This window comes from Bufo gargarizans, chromosome 4 (genome assembly GCF_014858855.1).
Source record: "Bufo gargarizans isolate SCDJY-AF-19 chromosome 4, ASM1485885v1, whole genome shotgun sequence".
NCBI classification, from domain to species: domain Eukaryota; kingdom Metazoa; phylum Chordata; class Amphibia; order Anura; family Bufonidae; genus Bufo; species Bufo gargarizans.
Genome location: NC_058083.1, coordinates 250,151,731 through 250,162,942, shown reverse-complemented (window position 1 = coordinate 250,162,942; position 11,212 = coordinate 250,151,731). Strand labels below are relative to the sequence as shown.

At 41.0% G+C, this 11,212-nt stretch overlaps 1 protein-coding gene across 1 annotated transcript; it reads right to left on the bottom strand.

Annotated features, from left to right (window-relative positions):
- Positions 1–8,977: 8,977 nt before the first annotated feature.
- Positions 8,978–10,491, bottom strand: LOC122935836 (phosphatidylserine decarboxylase proenzyme, mitochondrial-like). The gene has a single exon (XM_044291743.1). It carries the CDS (start codon positions 10,459–10,461, stop codon positions 9,277–9,279), a length of 1,185 nt encoding a protein of 394 aa, XP_044147678.1. The 5' UTR covers positions 10,462–10,491; the 3' UTR covers positions 8,978–9,276.
- Positions 10,492–11,212: the final 721 nt, after the last annotated feature.

Here is an 11,212-nt window from a genome sequence, read left to right as displayed (position 1 = left end):
TTAGCCGTCTACACGAGCGACATTTCCCCAGTGTCGTTCCTGGTACCTCAAACCGACCGCCACCCCGAAAAAAATGTCGTGTCTGTAGCAGGAGTGGAATAAGGCGTGACACCCGCTATTTCTGTCCTGACTGTCCTGACCACCCTGCCCGATGCTTTGGAGAGTGTTTCCGGAAGTACCACACACAGGTACACTTAGCATAGGGATCACATCTCACCAGGACAGGCACACAGGGCTATTAGGGCCCATTCACATACAGCTGCTGCAAACCTCTCCTTTCACCTGGGATAAAGTGCATAACGCACTTCGCCACATCTTTGGGCGATTTGCGCTTTGCACATTGACCCATGGGGAAGGAGAGGTTTGTTCTATAAAGGTAAAAAAAACAAAAAAAACACCAGTAAGCAAAAAGGTTAATGTTTAGTTCAAAAAGTTAAAGTTTATATGTTCTGTTCCAAAGTTAATAAAATTATTGCGTTGCGGCCTGGTTTTTTCTTTTTTTTTTTTTTTTTTACCTTCCAGGTGGACCAACCGATCGACTAGCTGCAGCACTGATGTGCATTCTGACAGAAGCATTGCGCTGCTGTCAGATTACACGCAAGTCGGTGTATGCGGCTCTGCAAGACGAGATTTCTCCTCTGCAGTAACAGATACGTTTGCCAAGGCATACGAGCTGAGGAGGAGGCGGCGTTCCTATGCTTTGGCAAACACTTTGTATGTAAAAAATTAATAAAATTCCGGCAATGATTTATTCATCCACATCGATTGATGTGAATGGAGAAATCTGGTTTGCCAGGGCATACGAGCTAAGTGGGTATGGATGTTGGGCGGAGCTACTATGTCCTGGCAGACGCCTTTCCCCTCCTTTTTTTTTTTTGGGCAGAGATTTTTCCATCCACATTGATCGATGCGAATGAAGAAATCTGTGCCGTTCATTTTTTTCTTTCAGCCCAGAGGCTGAACGGAAAAAAAAATCTCATTACCTGTATGCTCAATATAAGGAGAATAGCAGAAACTCCTAATGCTGGCCATACATGTAATGATTGCGGAGACCCTCAAATGCCAGGGCAGTACAAACACCCCACAACTGACCCCATTTTGGAAAGAAGAGACCCCAAGGTATTCGCTGAGGGGCATATTGAGTCCATGAAAGATTTTAATTTTTGTCCTAAGTTAGTCGGAAAGTGAGACTTTGTGAGAAAAAAATAAAATAAAAATCAATTTCCGCTAACTTATGCCAAAAAAATAAATTTCTATGAACTCGCCATGCCCCTCATTGAATACCTTGGGGTGTCTTCTTTCCAAAGTGGGGTCACATGTGGGGTATTTATACTGCCCTGGCTTTTTAGGGGCCCTAAAGCGTCAGAAGAAGTCTGGGATCCAAATGTCTAAAAATGCCCTCCTAAAAGGAATTTGGGCACCTTTGCGCATCTAGGCTGCAAAAAAGTGTCACACATGTGGTATCGCCGTACTCAGGAGAAGCTGGAGAATGTGTTTTGGGGTGTCATTTTACATATACCCATGCTGGGTGAGATAAATATCTTGGTCAAATGCCAACTTTGTATAAAAAAAAATGGGAAAAGTTGTCTTTTGCCAAGATATTTCTCTCACCCAGCATAGGTATATGTAAAATGACACCCCAAAACACATTCCTCAACTTCTCCTGAGTACGGCGATACCAGATGTGTGACACTTTTTTGCCGCCAAGGTGGGCAAAGGGGCACATATTCCAAAGTGCACCTTTCGGATTTCACCGGTCATTTTTTACAGATTTTGATTGCAAAGTACTTCTCACACATATGGGCCCCTAAATTGCCAGGGCAGTATAACTACGCCACAAGTGACCCCATTTTGGAAAGAAGACACCCCAAGGTATTCCGTGAGGGGCATGGCGAGTTCCTAGAATTTTTTATTTTTTGTCGCAAGTTAGTGGAATATGAGACTTTGTAAGGAAAAAAAAAAAAATCATAATTTTCCGCTAACTTGTGACAAAAAATTAAAAATTCTAGGAACTCGCCATGCCCCTCACGGAATACCTTGGGGTGTCTTCTTTCCAAAATGGGGTCACTTGTGGGGTAGTTATACTGCCCTGGCAATTTAGGGGCCCAAATGTGTGAGAAGAACTTTGCAATCAAAATGTGTAAAAAATGGCCTGCGAAATCCGAAAGGTGCTCTTTAGAATATGTGCCCCTTTGGCCACCTTGGCTGCAAAAAAGTGTCACACATCTGGTATCGCCATACTCAGGAGAAATTGGGCAATGTGTTTTGGGGTGTCATTTTACATATACCCTTGCTGTGTGAGAAAAATATCTTGGTCAAATGCCAACTTTGTATAAAAAAATTGGAAAAGTTGTCTTTTGCCAAGATATTTCTCTCACCCAGCATGGTTATATGTAAAATGACACCCCAAAACACATTCCCCAACTTCTCCTGAGTACGGCGATACCAGATGTGTGACACTTTTTTGCAGCCTAGGTGGGCAAAGGGACCCACATTCCAAAGTGCACCTTTCGGATTTCACCGGTCATTTTTTTACAGATTTTGATTGCAAACTACTTCTCACAAATATGGGCCCCTAAATTGCCAGGGCAGTATAACTACGCCACAAGTGACCCCATTTTGGAAAGAAGACACCCCAAGGTATTCCGTGAGGGGCATGGCGAATTCCTCGAATTTTTTATTTTTTGTCGCAAGTTAGTGGAATATGAGACTATGTAAGGAAAAAATAAAAATAAAAAAAATCATAATTTTCCGCTAACTTGTGACAAAAAATAAAAAGTTCTATGAACTCACTATGCCCATCAGCGAATACCTTAGGGTGTCTACTTTCCAAAATGGTGTCATTTGTGGGGTTTTTCTACTGTTTGGGCATTGTAGAACCTCAGGAAACATGACAGGTGCTCAGAAAGTAAGAGCTGCTTCAAAAAGCGGAAATTCACATTTTTGTACCATAGTGTGTAAATCAGGCATGTCCAAAGTGCGGCCCTCCAGCTGTTGCAAAACTACAACTCCCAGCACGCCTGGGTAGCTTACAGCTATTAGGGCATGCTGGGAGTTGTAGTTTTGCAACAGCTGGAGGGCCGCAGTTTGGACATGCCTGGTGTAAATGCTATAACTTTTACCCAAACCATTTTTTTTTTTGCCCAAACATTTTTTTTTATCAAAGACATGTAGAACAATAAATTTAGCAAAAAATTTATATATGGATGTCGTTTTTTTTGCTAAATTTTACAGCTGAAAGTGAAAAATTTCATTATTTTGCAAAAAAATCGTTACATTTTGATTAATAACAAAAAAGGTAAAAATGTCAGTTGCAATAAAATACCACCAAATGAAAGCTCTATTTGTGAGAAGAAAAGGAGGTCAAATTCATTTGGGTGGTAAGTTGCATGACCGAGCGATAAACGGTGAAAGTAGTGTAGTGCAGAAGTGTAAAAAGTGGCCTGGTCATTAAGGGTGTTTTAGCTAGCGGGGTTGAAGTGGTTAAAATGGAATAAAAAGATAGAGGTGTAAGTATTCTTGTAACCATGAGTTTTAAAAAATATGATAAAGTTTTGGCTACGTTCTACCACCCAAGTGTTGTATCAAATCCTTTTTCTACATTTCATTTGTCTGATGACAGAGTGAGGTCCGAACAGTTGAGGAAAGGAGAACCCATAAACTGTGAGCTGATGTTCTCTTTTTTCAGCACAAAATTAAAGGGGTTTTCCGAAAATTAAAAAAAAAAAAAAATATAGCACTGAAAATCTGATGGGCAGCAATATATAACTAAGCTAAGCAAGTATTATGCAAAAAAATAAATAAATATATATATATATATATATATATATATATATATATTTCCTCATTTCCCTGGTTCTTTTCTGGCCCTTGTTTACATGCAACAACAGCAATCTCTGCCCCTCCCCCTGCTCTGCTAAGGGAGTGGCTACAAGAGCTGCCCTGAGTGACATGTCTGCCTGCTGGGAGAATCAGCAGCAAGTTGTGTGTGTAGGACTACAAGTCCCAGCTGTATAATGACACTGCTAATACACACAGGATCTTCCCCCTACCTTCTTGTGCAATGCTCTCTCTAGTCTGTCAGCTCCTGTGACCAGAATTGTCACTGCCTGCAGCTACCCAGTCTGTCACTGCCTGCAGCTGCCTGCCTACAATCCTAGGAGAGAGCAGACAGGCTGGCAGTGAAGGTGGGTGTGGCCAGCACAGTGAGGTCTGGTTTACAGGCTTGTAAACAAATTTTATCAGAATGGAGAGAAGCTGACATCACAGGGCATGTGACCCTCAGTCAAATCTGAAAAACCAGGCACTGCAGATAAAGTGAGTTAATTGTAATGTTGTTATATTTGCCTAGTTAGGAACATAGAAAGAACAAAAAAAAACTCGGACAACCCCTCTAAGTATATAAACCAGTATATTGAAATAAATGGTTTATATTCAATGAAAAAAAGAGAATTAAGTATTCTAAAATACAATAAAAGATACATTTCACAAAACATAAAATACATTTTAGTAGATGAAAGACATATGCAATAATATAACCTTGCTTGCTACACAATAATATGAATGTAATGGATACCAGAAATTGTTAGGAGAAATATCTATTGAAAGCACAAGGGCAACTAGAAATGAATAATTTACATAGTAACTCCTCATCTCTAATTACAGCAATAACATGGTACTATATGTGCACATCAGAGGAAGATGAACTCTCTAAAGTGTCAAATGTAAAATAACAGACTGTCCAGATATTTCCATGAGGGAGTGCTGTAATGTGACATGTTAGTGACATTGCTAAAAGTTCTTGTTCGATTTGGGAAAATTAGTTCTGTGTTATAATGGTTTGAGCAATGACCCAATTGCACTTTGAACAAAACAAATAAGTCTGTTGAAGTAGCAGATAACTCATATCTGAAGAAGCTGAATGAAAGTGCCGGCTGGTTTTCACAAGAACATTAGAATGACTGCATACCTGTTTAATTTGAAATCGCCAAATTCCTTCTGCTGTCATGCTTCAGAGCTTTAAACGATTTTTATTGTCATCTCATCTGTAATAAATTTGAAGGTGACACACAGAATTTGTTAACCTAACAGTGCAGGCATTTTACTCCATTTTAACGTCGTCTGTATATTAGCGAACTGCATTGTGAAAAATTCTTTACTATATTTTCATTACCCAAATTGCTCCCTTTGCAAGGCAGATTTTGAAGTACAAGTTAAAGGGGTTCTCCAGCATAATTGAAAATCTCGGAGAACCCCTACAATATTTAAAAAGAAAAGAAATGTCATATATTCACCACCTACTCCAGCCATTCTCTTCAGTGCTCCGTAATTTACCACTGCTGCTGTTTATTTTCAAACTGCAGCCATGACTTGCCTAGATGCGGCACATGGCCACTTCAGCCAATCACTGTCCTCAGCTTTCTACAGCTACAAATACTGTGATGTGCACAGTAATGTGCCTGGATTCAGCACATGGCCGCTGCATCCAATCACTGTCTTTAGCTGTAGACTATTGAGGACAGTAATTGGTTGCAGCGGTCACATGTCGTTTCCAGGGGTAGAAGTACTAGACCAGTACCACAGAGAATGGGTATATGATTTTTTCTTATTTTAAAGCATTGTAAGAGTTATCCAAGATTTTTTATTTATCTCAGACAACCCCTTTAAGAGCAGTTGCCATGATATCAAATTCCTGCATCTGATTTCCCAAGACTGTAGCATTGATCGCTATGTTTTTGGCAGGTTTTCATAGCTCCATTTGGGGAAGCTTTTGATGCATTATGGAACCATTAGGACTCCACGAGATGACATACAGAGTTCCTATACAACATTGCCATGGGCATGAAGGCTAAGCCAATTGTATATTTAGACAGCTCTTATCTGATTTTTATAAATACACTGTTATGAAAAGATTGGCCTTTGACATATATTCACTCATTGAGAAAAAAATAAAAATAATGAACCAAGAAGGAGTTGTTGGAATCCAATTAAACTTTTTATATGTGAATGTAATTATATACAGTTGCAAGAAAAAGTATGTGAACCCTTTGGAATGATATGGATTTCTGCACAAATTGGTCATAAAATGTAATTTGATCTTCATCCAAGTCACAGCAATCACAGTCTGCTTAAACTAATAACACACAAAGAATTAAATGTAACCATGTTTTTATTGAACACACCATGTAAACATTCACAGTGCAGGTGGAAAAAGTATGTGAAGCCTTGGATTTAATAACTGGTTGAACTTCTTTTGGCAGCAATAACTTCAACCAAACGTTTCCTGTAGTTGCAGATCAAACGTGCACAACGGTCAGAAGTAATTCTTAACCATTCCTCTTTACAGAACGGTTTCAGTTCAGCAATATTCTTGGGATGGCTGTTGTGAATCACTTTCTTGAGGTCATGCCACAGCATCTCAATTGGGTTGAGGTCAGGACTCTGACTGGGCCACTCCAGAAGGCATATTTTATTTTGTTTAAGCCATTCTGTTGTTGATTTACTTCTATTCTTTGGGTCGTTGTCCTGTTGCAACACCCATCTTCTGTTGAGCTTCAGCTGGTGGTTAAGTTCTTAAGTTCTCCTGCAAAATGTCTTGATAAATTTGGGAATTCATTTTTCCTTCGATGAAAGCAATCCAGGCCAAAGCAGCCCCAAACTATGATGCCCCAACCACCATACTTCACAGTTGGGATGAGGTTTTGATGTTGGTGTGCTGTGGCTCTTTTTCTCCACACATAGTGTTGTGTGTTTCTTCCAAACGCTCCAGATGCTCTTTTGCAAACTGTAAACAATGGGGTTTTTATGGACATCAGTGGCTTCCTCTGTGGTAGCCTCCCATTAAATCCTATATTGTTTAGTGTTTTACGTATCGTAGATTTTCTAACAGGGATGTTAGTCTTTAGCTGACAGTCTAGGATTCTTCTTCACCTCATTGAGCAGTCTGCACTGTGCGCTTGCAGTCATCTTTACAGGACTGCCATTCCTAGGGAGAGTAGCAGCAGTGCTGAACTTTCTCCATTTATAGACAATTTCTCTTACTGTGGACTGATGAACAGCAAGGCTTTTGGAGATACTTTTATAACCCTTTCCAGCTTCAAGTCAACAATTCTTAATTGTAGGTCTTCTGAGAGTTCTTTTTTGCGAGGCATCATTAACATCAGGCAATACTTCTTGTGAAAAGCAAACCCAGGACTGGTGTGTGTTTTTTATAGGGCAGCTGTAAAAAACACCTCCAATCTCATGTCATTGATTGGACTCCAGTTGGCTGACACCTCACTCCAATTAGCTCCTGGAGATGTCATTAGTCTAGGGGTTCACATACTTTTTCCACCTACACATGGTGTGTTCAATAAAACATGGTAACATGTAATTCTTTGTGTGTTATTAGTTGAAGCAGACTGTGATTGTCTATTGTTGTGACTTAGATGAAGATCAGATCACATTTTATGACCAATTTGTGCAGAAATCCATATCATCCCAAAGGGTTCGCATACTTTTTCTTGCAACTGTATTTAAGTGATTACAATATTAGCGTGAAAGTCTAAGTTTATTATACAAAACTATACAATTAAAAGGAGGCTCAAGCCTCTAGCCTGGATACAAAGTGAGATGCGGTAGGGTGTGGAGGCACTATTAGTGTGTGTGTGTGAGCATTATTCTGCTGTAAAATGTGAATTGGAAGCCATGTCATGAGAGGCAATACATATGGCTGCAGGATATCCTGCACATATGACTGAGTTGTTATTATGCCTTATACCTCTAATAGAGGTGACCAACTGTCATATGAGATAGCTCCCCAGATCATCACACCAGAAGTTGGGGCATTGTGTCACTCCACAGCAAGGGTAGGATTGAAGTGCTCACCACAAGGCCTCCATTTTCAAATCAGACCATCATGGGATCCCAAACAGAATGAGGATTTGTCACTAAAGATGTACATAGCAGTCCCAGTTTCTTGTTCACGACACCACTGCAAACTATGGCAAAAGTGGCTGGCTGTCAATGACATGACATGTAATTAGCACAGTGATACCAAAATTCCTTCTACTAAGTGCCTAGAAATAGTCTGAACAGAGAAAAGTGTGTTTAATGAAGGTGCCACCTGTGTATGGATGGTGGACAATAACCTATGAGAGCTGCTGCTCATGCTTGTCAGCAGATCAAATGATCCTCTTTTTTGGTGGTCTGTCTGAGCCGTCGGGAGCCTTTTCATTGTCTATGCATAGTCCCACTTAACCACTGCTCCCAACATCTCCTTACAGCTAGGTCACAATGGCCTAGATGGCAGGCGTTTTGTCAAAATGACCATCCTGCTTCTCACAGTCTGATTATGTGCCCCCTCTCAAACTCTGTCAACTCTGTCAAACTCTGCCAAAAGTCTTCAAGTATGTCATAGCGGTATGTCTAGCAGTCAATGAGCTCTCACTAAGAAGTATAACTACCCCAAACATATCTTTTAATAGCCTTTTTTTTTTAGGACAGCAGTGGAAGCACTTTTGGAAAGACCCAGTGTCTAATCAGACCACACCTACAATTTTATATGGGTATGTAATTTTTTGTCAATGAGTGTCAGTCTATCTATCTATCCATATATCCAAAGGTATTTACAAAGAATGGAAGAAATCGAAGAAAAAGCCCTGTTGCCATGTATAAAAAATGATCTTTGAATTCTTTTTTTTTTTTTTTTTGTGTTTGCAACTGTTTTATTTCAAAATGTATGCTATGAGTTAATGTATTAGCAAGATCTTCCTCTTGTTGTTTAGATATACAAAAGTAATGAGCTACAACTCCCTTAGGCAGGACTGATTCCTGCACTGACGAATGAATGGGCCTGCACTATGGCCCTATAACCAGGCCAAGTAGCTGCCAGATACCAACTTACTGGGAGGCTAAACCTGCCATAAGGGGGTAGCACTTCCCTGAAGTTAGCAGTACCTCAACTGTGTGTTCATTCTATAAAATGATTATTTCTGCCACCATAAATTTGAATTCCTCAAACATGTAGACACATGTGTCAAAGAATGATGCTCTTTTCTCCTGCTCTGTGGCAGGAAGCCACACCTCATAGACAAAGTGCAGGAGTGGAAATTAAAGTGTGTAATGACACTAAGAATCGCCTGGTTGTGGGAGGCAGTAGCCACAGCAGATGGTCTGGATCTGTATGACCGCTGTCAGTATGGCATCTGCACATAATTCCAACTTGCATAGAGACGTTGCTTTCAGCCTCTGTCACCAAAACTCTGGCTTTTCTTCAGGAAGCAAAACTGACTCTTCCTACAAGGAGCCCATGGCCTCTCCAAAATGGATTTTCTGTCCAGCCTTCAGGTTAAATGTAAAATCCTTTGGCGCTTCAAAAATGAGAACAATAGTGGAACCAAGGTTGAATTCTCCCAGTTGTTCACCTTTTCTCATTACAATGCCATCTTGGTTATTATTTGTTACATAGCTCATATCATTGTGAGAGCCTTTGTTGTAACGTGGGCTGTTAGTTTGTAAATCCCTGTCAAAATATATGCGGATGGACCCAACATTTGTCGCACCAACTGCAGTGAGTGAGAAAAATCCATGTTTCCATCCCCCTGTGAGTACAACCCGTTCATTGTAACAGAACAACTCTTTTATCCACCGAGCAACTCCTGGGTTCACAGACATGAGAGATCCTGGAAAATGGTGCCTATGATACACATTCCAGTCTGTTGGTGAGTGAAAGCAGTGATAGTCACCAGGGGCCAAGTAAATGACACAGTGATACAGCTCGTTTCCTTCTTTTGTTACCAGTTGGTCCTGGAATGAAGTCTTACTGATGGGTAGGTTCTCAGTCCAAGTCTGTGGTCCTAGGAAGGATTCTAGTGAATAGGTTACCCCTTTAACCTGCTCTACTTCACAGTTTTTCACTCGTCCAAAGTGCAGAATCTTTCCATCTGATGGGCTGATCACACTATGGGAGTCACAAACAGGTCGTGCTTGTGGCTTCAGTTTCCTGCGGAAGAACTCGCTGAGATTTCGGTAATGGTGCAAATCTTCTACTGCCGCCTCTTTCATGTTTACACCAAAAGTACAAATATACAGACTGTAAACGGGTTTCCTCAGCCATGTTGGCAATTCCACCTGATTCAGACGACCCCAAGCACGAGAAAGGAGTCTGGTTGGAACAGACTTGTAGATGGCAACCTCCCAGGTGTAGGCTACTCTTGGCGGAACCTCTAGCCCAAGTTTCTGTAGCTGGCGGTCCTTGTAGCCCTCATACTGCTTGTAGCCTGCATAGCCTCCGCCGCTCCCCAGCAGCAAGTAAAGGGGTCTGACCCGGACGCCCACAGCAGCAGACGCAGCGTGTAGTCTTCTTCTGCCATTGGAGTGGAAGCTCTTGGTGGACACCCCTCTCTGGAGTAAGCGTCCTGCCTTCAAGAAGCTGTGTAGCGAATGCTGACAACTACAAGCCCTCCATATGAACAGCGCCATCTTTCCTTCCTCATGTATGCCCTAGGCAAGACGGTACATGCTAGAATGGAGTTGCTAGAAGGAGGTATGTCGATCTTTGAATTCTGACCAGCTGGTCATCTAATGTATATATGAGGACCTCCTGACTCTTCCCTAAATGCAAATGTTGGGGGAAATAGGTAGTGTTGAACTAAGCATTCGAAGCAGAATTCAGTCCAAAGTTTAGGAAAACTTGAATTCACAATATAGCCGAATTGATGAATTGTTTTTTCCTAAAATGGAGGCTGCACATGTTACAAAGTGAAAGTAAGGAGCCTTGGAATGTGAGATCACCCATAATGCCGTGCAGACAGCCATCCCCTGTGATGTTTTAGCTCTATAAAACCCTAATTCCACGCAGTCTCCTCTATTGTCCTGTGTCTATTGCACATGGCAATAGAAGAATATTGGCGAGGGAGAGAGCAGGAACACTTATGCTGCATCAGTTTTATTTATTTTTTCCTACATTTACTTATTCCTACATCGGCCGTAAATGTAATTTAATATCAATAAGATGAAAGTCATTATTCCGGTGCCAGCGTGCCAACCAATACCGTACTGCATCTCTTAGGAGGGGGGGGGGGGGGCAGGTCTTAATGATGACCACCTTCATCTTTTTCTAGCTTTACTTCTTCTAAATCATCCTTCAAAGTCTCCATGTCCTAGAAAAGTCAGCAAGATGCAGAGAGAGAGAGGAGCAGCTGGATGTTCCTCGTGACATATTATCATTGAT